Genomic DNA, 24,237 nt, shown 5'->3' with positions numbered 1-24,237 from the left:
CAAACAAGATTACCAGCACTGAGAAGCGCTTATTCTATTAAGTGATTTCACCGGTGTAATTTCTGCTGCTTTGTACACACCAAGTTTGTCTTTTTCCTGCTATAGTCCTGTGTCGATAGCTCATGATGCTATTTAACGGGAGAACCAGTGACCAGAGGGGCTTATTAAACTGCTCATGTTATAAAGGTGAACAAAACCAACCATATGATTCACAGCATGATGTATACATTTACAGATCTCACTGCTTTGTTGCCTATTTTTTAAGTAGAGGGAAAGTGTTTACTATGTACAGATTTCAACATACACATTTTCTGAAGGATACCAAGGGCATTAAAGAAACATTATGATGGATTTTTTCTGCTTATTATTGCAATACACTACAAAGCTGCTTGCAAGGCATAACTTCATTCAGATTTTGAGCTGAAAAATAGTGGTAGAGAGTCCACAATAGAAAAGAAGAACTACTAGGGGGCATTTCAGACTTTTGCAAAATGGTGCTCTTGAAGCTGATAGTTAAACATGCCACCCGTATTGGATATGACAGACCCTGCTTTAAATCCAGGCTGACCAGCCTCTTTGCTTTTCTTTTTCTTCAACACTCTGCAACTAAACTTTCTAAATGGAAGTGGCATAGAGATGACTCCTTTCTTGAATATAGAGAAAAGCGAAAAGTGGGGATATCATCCCAAAATTCTAATACATGAAAGAACACGATTCATTCTTCTCACATGCTTTACGGATCCTTTTTGCAATGAAAGCCTGACCTATCTTTGCTCTGGTTGTGAGCACCGGTTATTTAGCCATAGCAGGTTAAGTTCCATTCAGAGTAGGCTGATCTGCTTTGTGTAGGTGCTTTTGCATCCCAAGGTCAGAGAAATGAAAATTACCCAGGGCTGATCCTCAGACATCAGGACCTTATTGCTCTCCTAGAAGGAAGGTTTTCAAGGATGCCTCTGGGGATAAACACCCTCTTCTTGTGCGTTTAAAGGGAATTCGTGCAGCAAAAACTTTTCTGGGGACAGCTCTCTTGAAAGGACTCGTGCCTCAGGTGACGCTGCTCATTAAGTATAAAGTCCTCAAGAGAAAGTCATTTGACTGTTCATTTTTACTTTTTTTCTTTAGATTCTCCTCGGAATACCAGACAATAAGGGTGAGGCCCATTTAGAAAGTAACAGAATCGTAATTTAATCATTTATTGTCTTAATATGTTGCTACATTTCTAACCAGGATGCAACTGTGACTCCATATATTGCATATGTTGGTTGCTTTGCTACCTAATTCCTCAGATGCATCTCTCTTGTCTTTGTTAACGGGGCCAGCTCTTTTCCACTGAAGTCTCCATTTAAGTTTGCTCTTTACTTAACCTTCACCGTGCCCACCTGAGCTGGTTCCACCTTCATCTGATTGCTTGGCTACTTTATTATGGTTTTTACTGCAGCTTAGTAGCCCCTTGCATTCTGCTATAGTTCATGTAATTCTCATAATGTGGTTCAGCTCCCTGTGGAATTTTTTCTCCTGCCAGCAGCAGTTATTTACTCTCATTTTCTGCATTTTTCATTGTCACTGAAACGCCACCTCTGACAATGTTCGGCCTCCTCTAATCCCTCCAAAAAAACCCCCACTGTCATTTATTTATTTATTTACTTCCAACTTACTATAAACTTCAATAACGTTGCTATGTCCACAGAGTGCATGTTGGCACAGATGCCCAATTTGTTTCCCATAGCTACGTGGCATGCTCTCATATTTTTCTGGAGAGTCAAGCAGAGAAAAAATTGTTTTCTTTTTACCTCTACTTTCTTAATCATTAGAGAAGCCTCCAACAGACACAGCATGATGAGAGATGAATTTTACCTGCTTTCTTAGCTGATGACTCAGTATACTCATTTCTTTGTGCTTACACAAAAAAAGTTTGGTTGGATTTCAAGAATAGCAGAGAAAAATCTTTTGCTGCATCTAAAATGTTGTGAGACTATTTCATGTTGATAAGAGCTCTCTTTGTCACTAACTGATTGCTTCTCCTTATTTTAATGCACACAGCTCTCCCTGGGGACACAGCTATCTGGCTTTCAAACAGCGATGATCAGGTCGAGAAGGGGCTCCACTTTGCTCCTCGCTTTAGTGCCATAGTAACTGGACTGTGTCAGACTTACAATTTCACATACCAGAGATCACAGAGATCTTTTTTCTTGCTGATCTCTCCTACTAACGCTAGCTCAGGTTCTCAGAAAAGGACTCTTCAAGTGATAAAAATAGTTTGTAAGAAGATTGTCCTGGTCTCCCTTCTTAGAGGTGGGTCAACAGAAGTTCATGAGAAGATAGGCCTGGAAGGGCTCTCCTGGCTCCTCCAGTCAAATCATCTGCTGTTATACACCTTTGTGTCATGCAATATCCTATTCATAAATTGAGTAAAATCCATCTTAGAACTCGTTATGCTTTCTGCCTTTTCCACGGTTGATAAAACACACTGCAGACCTTCAGCCTGACTTATAAGAAGCTGAATTGCCACCCCAGACTTATTTGAACCTATTCATACACAATGGTCCTGTTATCATTGTCTTTTATCTCTCCTTCCCTGTTCAGTTGTTCGCTCTCTTTGGAATTTAGCCCTACATTATGTTTATCGAGAAGAATAATAAGCTCTTGGCATTTTCGTTAATAGACTAATCAAACCACGCTTCTCTCCAAAGAGGTATCTCCTACCGTGCTGGCTTCTCTGCTCTGTGATGCTTGGGTTTAAATTAACCTCTCCAAACACAGCTGACTGGAGCTATCTGCAATACTTGAGAACTGCTGACCAGAGCTCCTCTTCCCTGTTCTCTCCTTCAGCTAGTGGAAATACCAGTTCCTTGGCTCAGCTCGTTCTTTTTCAGTTGCTTCCATATTTGGAACTCCTAGATCACAGCTGCATTCCCGCCATTGGTCTCTGATGCACTGTCATTTATTTTATACTATTTTACAATTATATTAGGTATTATATAAAGGGAATAAAATTAACTACAACAGGATTATTTGTATTTTTTCTAGGGTTAAAAGAAAACTAAGCTTTTTTCCATTGTTATTCTTGTAAGATGTATAGAAAGCAAGGACAGAATTGTTATTAAATTCTTAAGCTTGATACAAGAACTATGTTTATAGCCATTTTGATAACATTTGATGCTTGCCTAGTGCGAATTTCTGAAAAACCAAGGTCAACATCAAACTAAAAGATCAAGATATTTTCCACGGAGAAGTTAATTTTAAAAAGAGGACATAATTTATTGAAAAATGTCACTCAAAACTTCCCATTCACCCTGTTCAATATACAATTGGACTTAAAAATCAGCTACCTGGAAACGGATGTTAATGGCAGCATCAGCAAGCCACCATATGCAACTGCCAGAACAAAGGTCTGCTAAAAATACTGGAAGTGGTTTTGAAAAATCAATGCCAATTCTTGGAATTTCAGGCACTTAAATATGTTCAAAACCCTGATTAGATGAATGGAAATTTCACTCGGAAGGGCTGAGCATTCATATATGCAACGGCTACATCTCGTGGGGAATCTAGGCCAAATTGCTTTTGAAAATCTCAGTAGGGTGCTTATTAGCATTTTTGGCAAGAGAATACTTTTGAAAATATGGTGGTAAGGCTGCCATCCATCAAACACTTCAGCAGGTGCTGAGATTTTATGCATGCGCTTGGCTGAGTTTCTGTATTCACATGCTGAAAATTTACCATGTGCCTAGCTGCCCGGAGGGTCAAAGACCACCTCTGCAGGTTTTAGTCCCTCAAGGTTGTATATCTGAAAACTATGGATTTGCCTAGTCTGCAAACATAAGCTGACACACTGTACAGTATCCTCAGCCTCTTCACTGAAACTTTAAAAGCAATCCATAAAAGTCAGATAATATTTAACAGAGGGGATTATGGAAAAGCCATTTCCAAATGAGAAAATTGCATCCATGTTTGTTATCTGCTGTCTCCCCTTCACATATGTTATGACTACATATTTATTTTTCTGATACTACTAGAGAGATTGCGGAAAGAAAGTCCTTTTTTTTCTTTTCTCTCTATAAATATCGCCAGCAGCATTATCTTAAAGGTGCTGGATGCCATATTGCTTGTAGTATTACCAGCACAAATATATATTATTATAAGCCTCAAGGCACAGAACTCAAAGGATAAGTGTATTTTCTGCTGCTCTCCTCTAACCCTCTTGCTTTTGCTGAGAAAACAGGACAATCGCTGTGCATGTTCACCTGGGATAGAGAAGCTGCATTACGCCAGCCTCCTGGGCCGTTTGGGAAGAGCCGAGGAACAGTCTCAAGTGATTAATCAAGCAATGGCTGAGCTAGCAACCATTCCCTACCTGCAGGACATCAGTCAGCAGGATGCCGAGCTGGTAAGTACTTATTTCTAATTCTTGTTTTGGCCTTTAAAGGCAGGGAGCCAGGCAGGAAAGGGTTGGGGCAGAGCACTGCGCTGCAATTTGCTCTGGAAGTCATTTTTCAGATGTGCCAGACCTGAAGTAGTTTTAAGATCTGACTGCAGTGCCTTGTCAGAGGAGGTGCTAATCACCTGCAAGGATGACTTTTATAGAACCAGCATGACTCATCCGTAGGCATATTTTTAAAACCTCTTCTTTTCCCTAAAACCTCTTCTTTTCCCCCAAACCTCCCCAGACCAGTCTGGGAAAATGATTGCAATTATTCAGATCATGCTATTTTAAGATATCTAACACCAGAAACCACCTGCAGCAAAACAGGCCAGATCAGGTTGAAGCTGTGGAGAGGAGGGAAAGAAAAGATTTTCTTTCCTGGCTCCATCTACGACTTGCTCCTTGTCTCTGAAGAAACCCGTCTTTCTGCTTTTGTTTTCCCTTTGTAAAATGAGGGCAGTGATGCTAGCCGGACTGTTGCAAGACCAGAGCCATTAATAGCTTGATAGTACGCTGAAAACCTGCAATCAGAAAGTGCCGTATGGTTATTCTTCCACAAGGCTGTCGGATTTTCTGATGGAGGAGAGAGGGAGCTCACATACATGCAAATTTTAAGCATTTCCTTCTAGAACAACAACAACGCTCCCTCCACAGTCCCTGCATTTAAATGCAGTCCAATTTCGATGATCCAACTTCGGTTCACTAAAAACTCTTGGTTTTCCCAAAGCCAGTCCCTTGACATTTGTCTGCAGTCCTGCAAAGCTCCTAAGCTCTGCAGAATTAAAGCTTCACAGCAGCTTGCTTTAGGGAAGAGGAGCAGCGGCCTGCAACTGCAGGAGGTGGTTGCCAGACTTTGAAGTCTGGGCTGGAGATAAGGGGAAACAGCATTGCAAAGAAACTGTGTCATTAAAAGACATTCTCCTTTTGATGCGAGTTTTCTAGTGTTAAACTTCAGCAGGCCCACATTTCAAGGCTGACTAAAGGGTCTTGAGTTATTGGTACATATTTCAGTGATAGGTTTCCTCCAGGGTACAATATTTTTGGTATATCACACGTTAGGCGCAGGCTATTACAGTGTTGCCTGTATCTTGTCATGTAGTAATCATAAGCCTGACCTCCCAGGAAAGCTTTTTGGGAAGGCTCTAAGCCACCCAAGACAAAGTTCTTCAGTTTCTTAGGGGTAGAACTGTGCAGAATGAGGGTCCATGCTGGGAGATTTAAGTGACAGACTGTAAATCTGCCAACAAAACACATACGCTTTGTTTACCAAGCTGAAGGTAAAAATCTTTTTTAAAAGAATAAAGGCAGAAAATCTCTACCAGCTATCCTGTCCAGAGCATTAAAATGTATTAATTCAGCATTCATTTATTCTTCCTTGCCCTGTCATCCTCCTATAAAATATTTCAGCCTGTGTGTGCAAATGGAAGCTCAGATGCTTCGTAGCTAGAATATTTTAGTAAACTTCAAGCACCATGGTGTTAAGGCACGAGACTAAAAGCAGGAACTTGCAGAGTGGCTTCACTGGGGAGTGACTGATGGGCTTTACCTTTCCTGGTGGCACCAGCCTGCAGGACACAGGTTCCTCTTATGCCAGCAGGGACCATTTCCCAACCGCATCCAACTGCATCAAGCACAGAACTTTGCTGCGCATCCTTGGGTCTACACACGCAAACCATCCAGGGAGTGAGTGGAAGAGCCTCATGTACTCAGCCTACCTGTCATCCTCCCCATTTCTCTGGGGTCCATGCAGGATGAAACCTGTGCAGGACTGGGCTGTATTGGTGTGATTCAGTGGCTCTCAGTGGATGCTACAGAGGCATCCTCACCATGTCCATGGGGTCAGAATCACAGCACCCATGCTGACTCCATGTGCTTCTCATTCTTCAGCAACATTTCTACGAGATATCTAAATTTTTCCATGTAGAAAATAGAGCTGGCCAAATTCTAATCTCACTTGTACGAATAAAAATTTAAAGTAATTCCTCTGAGGTCATTCTGACTTTACATTAGTAAAACTGAGATAAGGGTTTATGACCAGGCAAGGCATTTCAATTGTGGGAGTTAGAAAATGCTAGATGCCAAATGTTTAATATCACACACAGTATAACTTGCATGAAGTTTAATACACATTGAATTTATAATAATGCAATTTGCACTGATACAGCGAGGATCCCAAAGGCATATCAGTTATAAACTCTTCTCTGTAAACGTCTTCCTGTAACTAAATAGAGTCCTAATCTACGGCACAGAGAACCTCAGCTGAGGCCTTTTTAGATCAGTATTTATTCACAGACCCTTGGAAAATAAAGATTTCATTTAGCTTGAACAATTGAATAGGTGGGGGAAAACCCTGAAGAAAATCTCTCCAAGGTTTATGATTTCAATGTTACCATATTTGTGCATCATAAATCAAGATGAAATCTTGTTAAAATAGCGGAAATCTATTTCAATTTAAAAATCAAAGGAGGACAAGATGTTTTTTCGAATGCAGCATTTTTCCTTGGAGGGGATATTTTCCAAAAAAGATCAACTTTGGGAGAATTACTGTGGTTTGCCAACTGTCTGCTCTTGTAGGACGCACATTTTGTCTGCCAGCAGAGCTGGGGAAAAGCTTTGGGTGATAAAAATTAAAACCAGAGCACACGCTGGGCGACTTTCACTGGAGTGTATCAATACCAGTGAAAACTTTAATGGGAAAGGTTTACTCTTAACTTCAGCTTGGCTGGGCTGTCAGAGTGGTCCCTTGGGGGTGGCAGATCGATGTTCTGGTCCCTGCCCCAGCAGCTGCTGTTTGACCAGTTCTTTAGAGAGAATCACTCCATGAGCAGCAATGGGGAAATCCTGCCCTTCCCCTGACCAGTTCCTGCTCTGCCTGGTTTGACACAGGATCTGTGCTTTGCCCGCTCTGCCCTTAATGCCCTTAATCTCTGCGCTGTGTCTATTCTGGATTCATAGAAGGAGATTATCTGTCATGAAAGTATTGCGATGGAAAATTTCTGACAAGTTCTTGACTCTTTTTGCATTAAACTCAGAGGCAGAAATTTGTGGTTTTGTTTTTCATGAATACTGATGCATGACTTAAAAAAATAAAGTTTTTCCTCAAATATTTGGGCCACTAAGATTCAACTTAATGTCTGCACAAGCACAGAGAAAGCAGGCTGGAACCAACCATAACAAATTTATTTAGAGATTCAAAAGAAGATTCCTGCATCCTTTATCCAGTGTTGGGACACAAACAATTTTAACTCCAAAAGCCCGAATGCAAAGGTAAACTTGAGGAAATACAGATCTACTCCTTGAATCTCAAGGCATCATTTTAATATCTTGTGCAAATGAGCCTAAACACTGATGTTTTAAATTTCATCACCTTATGTACTCATATTGGACTGCTGCCCATCTAGGTACAGAAAGAGACGATTTCTCTAAGAATACTTGTGCTTATACTGTCCAATTACTTGCAATGAGTAACAAGTTTGGGAAGAGACACCAAAAACTATTGTTTGGGTTCACTTTAACTGACTAAACGTTTGGGAATAGATGTAATAGAGCACAGCAATATCACAGGTATTAAATATAAGTTTTTCCCAGTTTGTTCCTAAACACTGATGCTAATGGCCACTGACAGGAGGAGACCTTGGATCTGACCTTTTTCTCTCCATTACTTGAATTAAGAGGAACTGAAACATTTTCAATTGCTTGGGAAGGGTGCAGGGTGAGGCAAAGCTCTGACTAACCTGGAAGGGTACTGGAGTGAGGCAATACTACAACTAACCTGAATTTTAGCCTTCCCTCTAACAGTAAGGATTATCTTGATTAGCAAGTATTTTCCTACAGCTTCTTTTTATAGTTTACACTAGAAATTGTCAGCTTTGTTTTTATGCTCTGTTATGCTGAAAGATGGGGAGAAGGGAGGGTTTGCCAAAGAAAATGGAGAGTAAAAGCAGAGAAAATGAGCTAGATACTTGCAGCTACAGTAAAAGCATCTCAGCTTTAGTGTTGTCCTCTTGTGAGGTTTTACATGCTGCTTTAAATTATGATACATTAGCCTTGGGAGAAAATACTAAGAAGTATTCATGTACAAGACACAATATCCCAGAGAGCTAAAGAATGAAATACGGAGCCTTTATTCTTTACAACTCAAGTCTTCCTTTACTAAGTATAAACATTTACTACATTAAAACGTACAGGCTTGAATACAGTTTTTCCAGAGGATTTTTTTCCCATTGTTAAGTATTTTGTATCCACAATAATACTATGTAATGGCTGAAGCAAAGATGAGGTGGCAGTGCTCATTGTGTGAAAGATGAGTAATAAAATCATCAGCGTACAAATGATTTTTTAATTAGGTTTTAATCTGTGTATTTAGGGAAGTTATTTCTGTGTGAATTCCACACTGATAATTTTTATCTTGGTGCCACAGCTGCAGTCACTAATGGCAGATGCCATGGACACCCTTGAAGGAAGAAGAAGTGATAAAGGACGTGTGTGGAATAAAATTCAGCAGGTAAAAACCTGCAGCAAAGGGCAGGAGAGTATATTGTTCCTTGGGGAGTAAATGTGCACCTGAGTCATATCTGTTCAAAAGGTAGAAAAGAAAGCAGGTGCCATTTGAAACCTGACTGTGCACCTTGAGCTTGATTAGTGCTCAGGCACTAGCCACAGATGTGTATTTATTACTTGCTTTAGTCCCTATGATTGTTCATTGCCCAGGTTAATAGTCTGGTGTGGTTATCCAATGAGAGGGGAAAAAAAAAAAACAAACAACAAAAAAACCACAACACAAAAACCCACACGACACACACACAAACACACCACAACTGAATAGCTTATTTTTGGCTGATAATTATAATTCTTTTCCATCTTTGTATTTGGGGTAGTGTAGTAATTGGGTGGTAGGGGGGAGTTGTTAGGGAATAAAATTCAGCCCAACAAATTAGGTCCCTTAGTGGAGCTCAAATGAGACTTTGGTGATGTGAGAGGTAAAAGACATGTAAATGCCTTTCTGGAGTCTCTGCACAGCAACGGGTCAATTTAATTCTTAAAGGATTTGTGTGGAGTGTGGGAAGTTGGTTCTCTGCACAGATGAATCTGACCTGATGTAATGAATAATAGGTCAGGCTGGGATGTAATCTTACATTTTTACAAAGTTTTTCAAACCAGAGCAAATCACAGCTCTGGGCATTCAAGACCATTAACATTCAGCCACTTTTAAGGACAAGGACAGCAACACCTCACCAGGAAGGGAAAACATTGCTAATGGTTCAAATCCTTGGTCTGAGAGCAAGTCTGTGTAGGTGTATTACCCTGGTTACCTGTCAGATCTGTGGCTCTTAATACCATTTGCCAAGTACAGAATGTTTTCAGAAAGCAACGAAAACCTGAATGCCCCAAATTATAGACTGCCTGGGTTTCATATCTTTCAAATGCTCGTGAGGCAAAACAGAGGATAAATATTCCTACTGTTTTTACACTTCTCCAGGATAGTCTCTAAATCTCATACACCTGCCTACAGATCATATGAGAATCTTTTGCAACACAAACACTACCTATGATATAAATTATATATATTTATACTATTACATACATATTTCCTGCCATATAAAAAAAATTGATAACAAAATGAATGGAAAGAGTCAATGATATGTTTACAAATAGCGTATTCCCAGTGCTTCTCTAGCACTTATCCTTCCCATTTTTAGACATTAAACTTAAATATCAGAGAGAGTTTTTCAAAGTTTTTCCAAAAGTCAGGATTTTCATTCCCAGTTAAGTGTTTGAAGAACCAGCCTGATTTTCACAGCTCTGAACAACCACAATTCAGAGGCTGTTGAGAAAAGGTCACCGCTGAAAGTTAGACCAAGTACACAGACATCTCAATATTTATTAAAGGCTCATTAAAATCTGTTGGTGACACTGAAAAGATTCCCACGTATTTCGATAGACACTGGCTAATATTTAATTGTAAATTCAGTAAAGTATTTTCTTTTGGTGTTTTCGTATGTACATACGTATGTACACACTTTATATTTCTCTAAATACTCTTACTTTCAGTATAATCTTAATAGGAACCAAGCTAACATTTAAAAATGGACTGGTATCCCATGTTATGCCACATGAATCTGTGCATACTTCAATATTCACAAATAAAACTGAATCCATGAAAATCTGCTCTCTGACATTTTATAATCTGATGCTTCAAAATTTATTTGCATTCTAAACATAGTTTTGCATTTAATTTTCAAGAACTCAAATAACTATTTGGTTTGAGGTACCTTGTTCCAAGAGGAACTCAGTTTGTTTCATAATACAAAAATATTTTTCTATATTATAATATATCAGAACAAAGAAATAAAAAGCATCATCAAATATTTCTTCTCTAGTTTTTTCCAAAATTTGATTTCAGCATATTCGGCGTGTTCTTAGAGAGAAAATAAAAATAAAAATTGAAAAAAAGAGGAGACAGGAAAACACTCAGGGAGCTTGGTGGGGGTTTGGGGCTTGTTTGGTTGGTTGGTTTGTTGTTTTTTGGTGGGGTTTTTTTTACTTTGTTTTTGTTTTTCAATCAGCTGTAACTAAATGTTAAAAGAAGCTAGGTAAAAGAAGTTCAATACACCACTAAGAAGGAGGATTAAATCTGATGATTAAAAATGGTGTGGATTACCACATGTCACTTGTGCTAAGAACCATTTCGAAAAGTTCAGTATTTCTCCTTTTGCTCACCACGTGACACTGATTGTAGAAGCCTAGTAAGAACCTTCACATAGATTTAGTTACAAGGCAGTCATTTGTATTTTTTGCTATTGAATTAATTTACATATATTGGAAAGTGAAAAAGAACATAAAGGAGTTTATACAATCAGCTATAAACGCAAAACTCTGGGAAGCTGATAGCTATGCTACCACCAGTGAAGTTTGGCTTTTGCAATAGAAACAGCTGTTGCACCTAATGAAAGCACTCAAAATTTTTCTCTAATGCAGCAGAAATACAGCAGTGCCTATCTTCCAAATGGTTAAAGGATCTGTCAGAACTGCCATTACAAACTACTGTTTTCAGAGTGTTATATTCGAGAGTCAGCCGTAAAAAATTCATTCGGGCTGAAATCTGACATAGAAGGGCACAAAGTCTGACACCCAAACACTTTTTCTTTTGTCACAGTAGAGAGTTTATCAAATTAGTTTGAAATTAATTTGGGCAAATTTGAATTTACAGGAGTGACAAAGTAGCAATATACATGTAACTTCAAGTGTTTTGGGTGCCGTGCTGCTCACCCAATTCACTGACAAATTTATGGTTTTAAGCAAACTAATTTATCAAATGGGTTAATTATTTTTGGAAGCCTTAAATACAAAGAAATGAAAAATGACCTCATAATTAGCTGGAGAAAAGAGAACATCACTGCACTGAATATTCATTTCTCAGCATTACCAGGCTACACACTCTCCAGCCACAATAAGACCTGACCCAGGAGTGCCCATATTACTTTGGGAGATTAAGAAATATCCTCCTGCAGACTCTTTACCCACGTACTAGATATCCCTGGAAAATGCCTTAGAGGCAGGAAAAACGAGCTGTGTCAGTCTCCCAAAATCTCTATTTGCCAGGATTTTACTGACACTTTTCCTTGCAGTCCTCCAGATAAAATGTGAGCTTTGCATTAGCAATTTGGGGAATCAGACACCTGGGTCTAAGGTCTTGCAAGCAACTAACAGAAGGACTGAGTCCCATCCTACCTCAGGAACATCTGCCTAAAGAATTTTTTACCACCTCCTTTCTTTTTATGGTTGCTGGTCAGCTTGCTGGTGGCCAGACTGCTGCACTTAAAGAGGATTTAAGGCACCATACTAGGGCTTAGGAATTTTTTTTCATTACTGGCTCTGTCCAAATTGTGTCATAGGTTGAGTCGCGAAGGTATTTAAATATCACGCCATCAGCATGTCATGGGAGTGGACTTCTCTGAAGCCACCCTTGACTGGGAAGCCCTCCTAAAGTAGAAAACACTATGTGAAAGAGTATCAAACCCCCTCTTTAAAGAGGCTCCAGTCTTCACCAGTGAAGAGAGGTAGAAATATATTTTTGCTTACAGATTTTGAAGTGCCAATTCACTTCTTCATTCAAATTCTTGTTTTAACAAGACTGACTTAGCCCAGCAGTTGGAGCAATGACCTTTGATGCACAAGGCTCAGCAGCGATGACCAGGGAACTTCCAAGAGAGATTGAGGGGAACTAACCCGACAGTTCAGCTTGGTCCCACCAGACTCAGTCCAGCAAATGGGAGCACCCCCGGAACAGCCAGGTCTGGCCGTTATTGATGAGCTCCTTTGCCGACAGAGTTACATCTGAAGTGACATCTGACGTGAACACGAATGCTGGGACTAGTGGTAAAGCTTGGCCCTGAGTAACTCAAGGAACCACATCTCTGCATGGCCACTGCAGGACTCTATAGCAGCTACACACAGGCAGAGGGGTCTGGAGTATCTCAGATATATAAAACAGTAGGAAAGCTCCTCCTTTCCTCTACAGAGCCTTTGTTTCTCTGCACTCTTGTGAGAAAATAAATAAAAAGAGATTGCTTTCCTATCTCATAAGAATAAATTCATTAATAAAGCCTCACAATATTGTTGCACTGAGAGGCATTTCATTAAATAAATAGATACTTTAGAGCCTATCAACCAGAAACTTTTGACATCCAAAAAGAGGAGAGCCAAACAAGTGCAAGTGCCAGCATGGCTCTGCTTCCCCTGAGAAGATAATAATGTAGTTCTACTTCTCTCCTCCATTTAGCCCCTAGGCTTTCATAGCAGTTTCATAGGATCGTCTTAACATCATTTGAACAGCCAAAGGAGAGACAGGAGTTGGCAAATAAACACTTGCCTACACTTCCACATGTGAGACACTTCATAAAACCTTCACATGAGTTTACCTCAAGGGCATCACATACTTTGCAATTTAGATAAGTTATTATGCCCATCATTTGCTGAGCTCAGTGGAATGCCTGTTTCATAAATCTGAAAGCAGAGCAAACATGGATGAGTGAATAAAAGAACAGATGTAACTTACATAAGGATAAGTATATAACAAAAGCTGCACTAATATATGTGAATATGAAATGAAGTAAAATTAGCCTAACTTATTATATAATTTTTTAGCCAGGCACACAGATTTTCAGTAGTTGACCTCTGCTTACTACATCTCTGCTCTCTGCAACAGCAGGGGAACACTATCTCATGAACTGTGCTCTTCCACTGACACTATCTCTTAATTGAAAATCAAGCCATGGAAAAAGGCTGTAGACTTGCTGGGCTTTCGGTCAGCCAGAGGACCAAGGAGGGAGATTCATAGTACTTTAATGGAAAGTGGACACGTTGCCGAATAGCATTGTGCTGGCTACTACGGCCGTTATTTGATGTATATGACTTTGTAACGTCTTGTAAAGTCATCTTAGCCCATGCCACAGACATCAGCAACCACGCTCGTTCTCAGAGCATGGAGGCTTCAAAAGGTGTTTTTTTGGTGCACTCTCTTGGGTCAGTTTGGCTGCTCCTGAACTAACAGAAAGAAACTGGTTCCTGGTCTGTTTTGAGCTCTGGGCCATGATGCAGCCAGGTGTTTTGCGAACACATGGACCAGTTGTGAAAAGGGAGTGGGAAAGCAGATGGGAAAGGATAGGAAAAGCACATTTTCTGGAACAGGAGTGGAAGTCTAATATGCAACACCTGATGTGTGACGAATTCGGAAAAGTGCAAAAGCAAAATTTTAGCGGCACCAATTCAGGTAGAGTGAGAGTGAAAGAAACGAAGAGCAGAGCAACCAGTTAGAAGTGCAAAAATTTTTGTAAGAGTTGACCGAAGATTGGCTTCACACAAAGATTAGAGAAAACATATTAAGATATTCTGGAAAGGATTAACTCAGAATCAGCAACAGCCTTGAGAGGGACAAGAAGAAACTATGGCAGAGGTTTCTAGTCCATCACCGGGTACAGTTTTCGGACCAGGCAGAGGAAGTTGGGAGAGTGCATGAACAGAGAACGAGATCTGCCCCATTGAACGTGAGCCGATACAAAAGAAATGTAAGCAAACAGAAAGTCCCATTAATAAATTCGGCCCCACTCTAAGGACAGCAGAAGAGTGACAGCATTTGCAGAGCTCTTTGTCTAAGAGAGAGGTGACAATGGGATTTCCGAAGTTAATAATACTACTGGTCCTTGAAATAATTTCCTGCCCTTGCGAATCTCTGGGTTTTGTCTCTGAGACACAAGAGAAGAAAAGATGTGCCAGCGAAATGCCTGCGTGGCCCTGAGCTACACTGGAAGAAGCAGTTGCACTCCGCTCATTTCCCACCCTCCAGACACCAGTATCTACTACAAAGCTGAACTATTTAGTGACCACACGCTAAACAGCTACACCTCCTGATCACGGCTAGGCCAGCAATGCAATATAAAAAACAGAAGCTGTGACTACTAACAAACAGTGAGCTTTAGGGCATACAAAGTTTTATTCAATCTGAAGCAGACACAGGAAGTTTCAAGTTTGCTGTTCCACACCAGAGGGAAGTTTCTGTACATAAAAGCATGGGGTTTTTTTCCAGCTAAATTAGTTCATCTAACAACTGATATCATCTATACCCATAATTTTTAGGCCGTCACAGTTACAACAAAACACTCCTAATGCTATTGGGAAGGAGTGTTTTGTTATGAGAAAGGTTTTGGTCTATTCTACCAAGTGGAAGTCTAATATGCAACACCTGATGTGTAATGAATTCAAAAAAGTCACCGCAATAATTTTAAGTAGCAGCAAATCTAGCAACTGAGCAGTAAATGTCCTAAACATCGGAATAATGTAGCCGGTTGTAGCTGCCTGGCAGGTAAATCACAGGCAATTCTGGGCATTGACAATCCCCATGTAAGGATTTAGATAAACATTTCCGCAGCCCGTGCTAATCATGCTGTCAGTTATAAACGAGCCGTCTGCTTACCTGCTGCCCTCTACCAGAGAAGGTCTCCAGCCCTATAAAGGCTTGCTACCAGGTATTGTTGCTGCTGTGAAAAACAGCATGAGTCAACGAGACTGCTCATAGTAAACACTGCGCTGGACAGTGCTTTCAGGAGAGCTTATAAAGAACAAAAGGACTTGTCTGAGTTGTAAGGTAGTTAATAAGTGTAATTCATTACCAACATCAATGTTATTTTTATTCAGTTCCTCATCAACGAACACTCATCCATCTGCTTTTAGCACTGGAGCTTTGCTAGTGTGCTAAGAACCTGCTGGCAAACACTGTTTTCAAGTGGTTTGCTGAACTCATTCCTTTACCACAGAAATGCGGAACAGAGCTGCCTGTCAGATTTCTTTCTTTAAAGAACGGCAGTGGGTACGAATGAGGCATGTGAAAATATAGAAATGGAGAATGAGGGACAACATATTTATCTTTGACATCGGCATCTAAAGTGATGAACATTTCTAAAAGCAGGTCCAAGGCAAGAATTTCTGGGTCAGTCGGGTTACATCACCAAATGAATGTAAGGAAATTACTTTGGTCAGCCCATGGCAGTGAGGATCATGCACTATTGTGAAAACCCACCGCCTTCCAAAAGCAACCATAGCAGCTCAAATGAGCTCCACTTAACACACAAACAGTAAAAATCAGGATTTTTTTTCCAGATACCGAGCAACCATTGTTCTAACTGACCTTAATGGAAAGTTCATATTGGGGTTTCATTTTTATTAAATTATCAGTTGCTTTCCTGAAGCACATGCTCAGCTTTTCCTTCTCACTCTGTGCAGCCATCCCTACTTATTCATAGGCCCTTCAAGTACCGTTCCTTTGGTTATATTCACTCCAAAGAGAGCTTTAGCAAGTAGCTCTTGGAGAAAAAGGAAAACACTGAAAGGTACTTCATGTTTAAAGGCAGCTCATTTGCCTTCTATTACTAATCGCTCCCAAGCAGAAAAAAAAAAAAAAAAAAATCTGTATGCCAGAAGATCCTTTTTGTCATTACAAGGTATTTATAGCTCCTGCATATTTTTCCAAAAGCACCTGTTTCTTATTCGAGAGTGACTCCTCTGATTTGTATTGGGATTTAGGAAGTCTGGGTGTTTAGGCATTACAGAGAACACATGCACATGCATCCATGCAAGACATACTTCTACGTTTACATAGTCTGCTTGCTGCTTATCCATCTACATCTTTTTTCTAAACAAAGGTATTTTCCTACAGGAGTTTGTCCTTGTGGGATCCTGACTCCTCATTTCATTCTAAACTCTTTATCAAGTACTACAGCAGATATTTTCTATCCAAATTCATGCCAACCTTTTAAAAGAAGACGTGTGTTTTCAAGTTATCTTGTGACCAGAACAGGTCCTGCATTTTTGGATAAGCCACGAAGCTTCCTTTGGACAGTCAGTAAGCCCTCGAACATGGACATCTGTTCCTTGGAGCAACCTCCTTGCAGCAAAGGTTGACAAGTTTCATGACATCTGTGGCCCATCAGGACTTGGACAAAACCACGCTGAATGATGGATAGTATCGCACTGTTCCCCCATTGTAGCTGGTACTTATCACATAATTAGGAACCATATGTGGCATGTCTTATCCTGATGTGTGCATAGGAAGGGCAGAGAATATACTTGCTTTGTGGTATTTCAGGGCAAAACCAGAGGCATCCAGGCACGTTCAGAAGTGACTGGTAAGGCATTACCAGAAATGCAGTAAGTTTTTCAGAAAAAGAGATGTGAACTTCCCATAAAGCCCTGCTTTGAAGAGGAGGTTGGTCTAGATGACCTCCAGAGGTCCCTTACACTGAAATCTTTGGACGATTGTAATTCAGCAGCAGCCAGCAAGTGCTGCTTACACATCCCTCCACACCGCGAGCGAATCAATCAGGATGGCATCCAGGGAGCAGGGCAGAACGCTCACAGCGGCGACTCTCTCCCCTTTATCCATCACTGGACAACATGTACAAAAGGGCAGGATTAGAAATATTTTTATATGCTCCAAACAAGGCCTGTATTGTTCCTTATCTTTGTGTGGATCTATGAGGTAATTTTCAAAAACTCCTGTAGGTCCCAGTCAAATCCTAAACCAAATGGAAAGCACATATTGCCTCACCTGGTTAGACCTTCTCAGTTCATCCCTCCAGCTAAGCCTGCTGCATTGCCTGTTACCAAAGAGCTCTGTGTTTTCATTGCAGACATAAACTGCATTAGATAAGTGTACCAAAAACGTAAGTGTTTACAGGTTCTGCCCAGCCTTACAGAATGATGTAAAACCATTTCAGTTAAGAATGAGCTGATCACCTCAGTGTTCGCATGGACCACAGATCATTTTCTTCTCTCAGCAAACTCAGAACTGGAATTCAGAGCAGACTAATTGACTTACAGTCCATCCAGCTACTTCCGGTACACTAATTATGCTTTTCACCTCCTCGCTCTGTGTCAGAATAAAAACGCCTTAATGTGTGGCACTGGGGAAAGGCAGACACAACCTCACCCATTCACCTGATTTTCCGCAGCTCCCTGCTGGTGTCTTAGCAGCACAGCAAAGGCTGTGCCATCAAGGCCAGCAGCATCTTGGTCTGTGGGCACCCACGGAGGTTTTGTCCTTCCCATTCATTCCTCTGGCTTAAAAAATAGCATAATTCCCTTCAGGTGGTCAAATAAGTTTGCTTTTCATGCCCCATTTCTCATCTTCATTTGGCCACCAGCCTAGGCATTTCTCTATCCTACATTAATTCCCCCAAGCGTTAGGCATGTAGACCCAGCACCAGCACATTGCTTTGATTCCCCAGGTACCTCTATGGACTCGTGGATATAAAACTGAAGGCGGACAGTTGAAATGCCAACACTATATATCTGTACTCTTGCAGAAGCCCAGGTGTTTCCTCAGTGTTAATTCCTTTGCTTTTTGTTTTGCCCCTCCTCAAATCAACAACTTCCACCATTGATATCTTTCGCAACATATTATCAACGCAAGAATTTGAAGCACAAAGATAGAATTCTGGAGCAATGTAAAATAAATGCAATATTAACACCAAGAGCACAAAATAAACTCTACTGGGTATCTGGCTCATTTTCAAATTTCTGTTCCCAGGCATCTACACTTCTCTGCTTAGACTGATCCCAAAGCACCTATAGGTACCACACAGATGTGCTGTGGACTAAGCATGTAACTTGCTTTAAAGGCATCTTTTGTTTCTATTTCTTCCCTCTTTCCCTTTGATCTTCATCCTGTCCAGTCCCTTTTTTCCTCCTCCCTCCAGCTGATCGCAGGGGCCAGACTAAAGACAAAGAAAAATCCAGTGAAAGAAATAAGGTCAGGAGCAGCCTGAATTCAGGAGCTAACAAGGAAGAAACGAAAGGAACTTGAATGGAGGGGCAGTTGTGCACCGAGGAGCCTTCATCTAGGCCAAGGCTAGAGACATTAATCCAAAGTAAAAATCGTGCCACTGCACTGCTGGGAGCAACTGGGGTGGCAAATACTTAGGACATCTTGAAACTAAGATGTCAGAGCAGCAGAGGATTAAAAATAGATTGGAGTCAAATTTGTCTTCATAAGATCTCAGGTCACCAAGCACTTGAGAAAAAGATCATAAAGACCCTGTATATCCAGCTAGGTGGGAGAAGTGGTTTTGTATGTTCAGGAGAATATTTAAGGGACTTCTCTCCTAGTATGTCAAGCGGCATGTTCAGCTACCGGGAGCGGAGCACAGCCCCTGCAGATGGGACACGATGCTGCTGACCAGCTCCCAAGCACAGACGGTGGCACACGTGGACACTGCGTGGGTCAGGGGATGAGAGGTGGAGAAACATAATCCAAGCACAAAAGTGCAAAGGACCAATCCAACGATGTTGATCTCTGTGCGGGTTGCGATCAGACCCAAAATGAGCCTTGTGTCAATCCCAGGCAGCACCAGTAAGGAACACTCCATGGTGAACCAAGTCTTGCAGAGCTCTTTACACAGGCTCCAGAGCTGCGTTAGCCTATATAGTAGCTGCAGGGTTCAGTTACATAACCCTGGGGTTTGGTCTCAGCATCAGTCCGTGGCCAGTCATCGCTCTGAGAATAAGTTACAAGTCTTTTGCAGAATCTACTTTCCTACAGCAGCTGTGGCTCTAACACTAATCATGTTTGGGCTGCTTACAAACTATGTCCTTCTACTTACTCCCATCCAGATAGATTACTACTTAAACAGTTATAGGGAGGGGAAAGATAAAGGAAAAAAAAAAAAAAAAAAAAAGGAAAATAAAGAAAAAAAAGTGAAGCTATTGATTTAAAAAATTTGCATTTCCCAATGAGAGCCCCAAAGGTGGCTCGCCACAGTCAGACAACAGAAAAGCAGGGACAGGCAGGTTTTAAATCAAGGTAAAAAGGCAGAACATAATGCTTCCAATTTACTTTCTTAAAATGAAATGTGCAAGCTAAAAAGCCATGAATAAGCACTACTGAACACTGCAGCCACTGAAAAGAGATTTTTAAGCCATTCCCCCCCCCCATCTTTATCTTGTCAAGAGACTGTATTTTCATTGTGTTCGTATGGTAATTTAAATCATGCTAAGGCTCAGAGCATACAGTGTAATTGTAAGTCGGCGAGGGTTTGAATGCCATCACTGCTGTGCAAATAACATCATCAGCTCATCAGCTGTGTCAGTAACATTGCAATTATGTAAGAAACTATTATTTCCACCCCTGATATGCCATATTAGAACTTATTTTGGGGGCTGGAGCTGACAGGTATTCTATAAATATGAAAAGCACACAACAGCAGCTGAGCTGTGGTTCAAGGCAGGAACATCATTCCACCGGGGCTTTCTGGTGGCATTACCAGATGTGCAGGCACTGCTGGATGGTCCTAAAGGAGCAGCTGTAAAAATTGTTGCTTTCCTGATGCTCCCTTTGCCCTCACCCCGTACCTGCCCACCTGTCCGGGACCTGTTTCTCTTTCCTTCCCACCCTTCGTGCTCCCCAAACACAAGCACTACCTCCAAAATATAAACAATTACTTTTAACTACAGAAGAAAGTTATGTAGACATTTTAGTTTGGTCTGTTGCAGAAGACTGTTGGAGGGTTTGGTGTTTGTTTTTAATATTGTTAAACCCCTGGAGTGGAGCTGGGCACTAAGTGATTAGTTTTTCCTCAGACTTCCCGTGTGCTTTTGGCCAGATCAATGATTTCTTAAGCTTTTATTTCTGCTTCTTAAAAATGAGGCTAGAATAATGATTCCTTTCTCTAATCCTCCATATATTTATATGTTGAGCATGTCACAGCAGAGCCAGCTCGCGACGCCGTTTGCAGAGAGCCCAGCCTCACTCCCGGTGCGATGGATCTCTGGGCAGCACAAATGCAAAAGCCCACGAGCAAGTGCCAGCCCAGCAAGGTTCACCAGCGCGGTAGAAAACTCTTTCGCATGGCATCATGCACTGTGCTACACACAGCCGATATGCTGGGAATGTCACCCCTGCAAGTTTGGGGAGGAGAAGGAGGCAGAGCTCCTCTCCCAAACCATTCCTAGTGCCCTCGGCACCGCAGGGAGACAGAAGTAATTGTCTGTAAACTTTTCTGCTTGCCTCCTTGTCTCTGTCACACATGCACATCCTTCGCCAGCACAAACTGTGGCCAGAGCATGTGGCACGGCTTCAAGTTCAGGGCTGAGGAGCACTTCAGTAACAGCTCAATACATGAATAAATGCAATAGGAAGCCACGCTCAGATTAATTCAGTCAGATGTTCTGTGTTGTGCCCAAAGAAGCAACGCTCCACTGAATGCATGTCAGGATGATAGATTAGGACTTTTTTTTTTTTTTTAATTTCAGCTTAACATGCAATTGGAAGACTGACTTTTTAGATCCTTACATTATATAGGGTCTAGGTCTTGAGTATAATTCAGTGTGAAGGGAGATGATTCTCATCTCCACCTCACAGAAATGCTGCATATTGCACCAGATGACGAAGGGTATGAATAAAGATAAGGTATGGGGAGAGACAGCCAAAAAATTAGGAATGCCTGGTATTTACAGAATACCTGTACGCAGTACTATTAATCTATATTTTAGGGTTGTTTTGAAATCACCTCTGCAAAGGCGACGTGTCTATCTGAATGTACTCTTTAGCAGAAGAATTAAGTATTTATTTTGGGGAGACACTGAGGTCATCTATTCTTTTTTACAGTATTCTCTAGTGTATTATATTCATTGGAAAACATATTTATTCAGAACTTCATTTTGATTTAATAGAAAAATGCTTCTTGCCACAGTAATGTGAAATACTCATTTTTCTCCATGTGTTGATTTTTGGCATATAAATGCTAGAAGCCTCTGTTCTCTTTCCTTATCAAGAAAAACTTGCCTGAGATTAATTTCCTCATCATCCCTTCCTTTTAAAGTGGCTGTTTTTCAATGCCATTTAAAGACACAGTTGTGATAAATTCCTGTTTTCAATGTACAGATTTCAATGAAAGAGTCTATTCCACAGCAGTAATTGAATCCAAATGGATAGGAAAAAAAAAAAAAAAAACAAAAATGAAATCGGGTACCGCTGCTCCAGCCAATTGTATGAGAGGTGCCTTCATGTAGTTTTCTTTCTAATGACAATTGGTTTTGAAACAAATTAATTGCAAAAGTTTTTAAAGTTTTTATAGAGGGGAAGGGACATGCTTCTGACACCATTTCTTTATAATTGCAGATTGGACTAATTGAAGATTACTTATACCAAGTCGAAGACAATTACTTAAAGAACAAAAGGCTGAGAACAGCTAGGACACAAAGAATGAGAATGAAGAGGATTCAAGGTACACAGCAATGTTAGAGCCTAGGAAATACAAAACTGTCCCTTACCAGCCATGGCCACCCAGCGAACAAGAAAATTAACACTCTAGATATTTGATAGATAGGTCAAAAAAAAGCCACCTTTCCACTTAATGAGCTTTCTCCTCACTGTGAGATATCATCAGCAAGACAATCCTGCACTTCATTAGTCTTTACTGGTTGGAATAAATGTACATGAAAGGTTTATTTTAAATTGTCTTTTTTATTTAAATAGTAACAGCCACAAAGGAGTCTGTATTTTGTGCTCTGAGAATATTCTGCATCCAAACTCTACAAAACCCTCCTGGTTGGATTATTGCCCAAGAAACACTGAAAACAGGGATCCCTCCATCCTCAGCTAAGAGGAATTCAACCTCACATTCCCTTTTTTCCAGGTTAATGCCTTACACTACAGATATTGGTACAATCTATAAGTGCAAAATGGCATACTGCACCTTAAGGCTGCAGCAATTGCAAGTGCAAGAAACACAGCACTCTGAAAAGAGAAAGAAAAATGTAAAAGGAGCCCAGCAATTGCCCCATGCATAAGAATGTCCTTCACTCTCATCTGTGCCCTAAGGATGATTTTCCCCATATTAGATTTTTGTTTGGTTTGGTTTTTAAATGCACAAACACTCCTGGGAAGAGAATAACTGCACCAGCTTTCTCCAGTGCAAATCTCTTGGCTAAGGACCAGCAACACGTCTTGCACAACCTCAGCAGCCATCTGTCATGTAGGCACACACCTTCCATCACTTTGGTCTTCAAGGGAGCTCAGGTTCCTAAATCCCCTGAGACCCGTCATCAGTGAGCAGAGCAACGCACCTACTTTTCAAGAGAGATCACTTTATCAGATGAAGTTTGACAGGCATCACCAGCTGATGTGCACAGTCTCTTCTAAAGCAGGCATCCACTTTTCATTCACTGTGCTTGCTTTGTAAGAAAATAACCTCATCCTATAGAAGCAGCATTGAGTTCATTACATTTTCTCATTCAAGGGTAACTTTAAAACTAAAAGACAGAAAGAAATTAAAAATCGCGCCCCGCTCCCCACCCAGCCCTAAGACTTGGTATTTAGCCACTTAATTCCCATTATCTATTTATCACAGACAGGAGTCTAAACCCTACAGATTTTTAGCTGCTAGAGACCATCTTCCTAGGCTCTCATAAAAGATTTTTGAAAACCGAGAAAGAGCTGGCAAAAGCTTTGACGGTCCTTTGTTCAGAATAAGTATAAAGAAATCTTTTTGAGAAAATCTGAGCTAGCTTGAGCTCCTTAAACATGTGGTACAGAGAAATGAAGAATTATTGCCCTTTGGAGATGGCATTATTTTGCTATGGAGTTGGTTTTGTCAGATGAATTTTTATGACACATAGTGGCAATCATCCATCTTTGATGAGCAGACACACACTAAATCAGAAAGACTGCTCCCCACGGATCGTCAAGTCACAGTCAACACACAGTTTGTTAAATCATGAGGATCTTAAGCAAATACTCTTAATTTTATGCAAGCTGGCTAACTATGCTGCAATATGTCATGCAAAATCAAGTATTTTTACCTTGAAGGATGAAAAAGAACAAAGCGCACAGACAATAGGTGATATTTGGAACAAAAAGGCAACGTTGCCAGTGAAAAACAGTCGCCTGCGTGGCATGAACAAGTTGATCTGAGCGCACTGAGAAGGATGTACCAGTCTCATCGCGGAGCTTTGCGAAAGACTCAGATCCAAGACAAGATGTGACATTTCACTTTTCAGATACCAGGTAGGGCGGAAAACCTGTCTTACACTGCAGATCAATACATCACTGAGAGAGAGAGAGGCCACAGCCCAAATCCATCTGTAAGGTGTCGGGAACATGGAGACCAGCACCTGGGTATGGTGCCCTTCACCTCCAGCCAGCCACAGACTAGAGCCATCGTCAGGAGACGAAGTCCGCTGTGAAACAACATGAAGCAAACATGACAGGAACCTCTATGGAGAAGGGTGTTGCTGTTTTCTAAAAATACCCGTCTGTAATGCAC

The 24,237-nt window shown here is 40.8% G+C and overlaps 1 protein-coding gene across 1 annotated transcript in view; it reads left to right on the top strand.

Moving 5' to 3' along the window:
* SPATA16 (spermatogenesis associated 16) overlaps nt 1-22,214 on the top strand; it is a 79,234-nt gene extending 57,020 nt beyond the window's left edge. The window contains exons 8-10 of the mRNA XM_065640429.1: nt 4,220-4,384; nt 8,841-8,924; nt 22,092-22,214. Of these exons, the coding sequence (XP_065496501.1) occupies nt 4,220-4,384; nt 8,841-8,924; nt 22,092-22,214 (372 nt within the window). The remainder of the gene's footprint in view (nt 1-4,219; nt 4,385-8,840; nt 8,925-22,091) is intronic.
* The last annotated feature ends 2,023 nt before the right edge of the window (nt 22,215-24,237 follow it).

This window comes from Caloenas nicobarica, chromosome 8 (genome assembly GCF_036013445.1).
Source record: "Caloenas nicobarica isolate bCalNic1 chromosome 8, bCalNic1.hap1, whole genome shotgun sequence".
NCBI lineage: Eukaryota > Metazoa > Chordata > Aves > Columbiformes > Columbidae > Caloenas > Caloenas nicobarica.
This window is presented reverse-complemented; position numbering and strand designations above follow the sequence as displayed.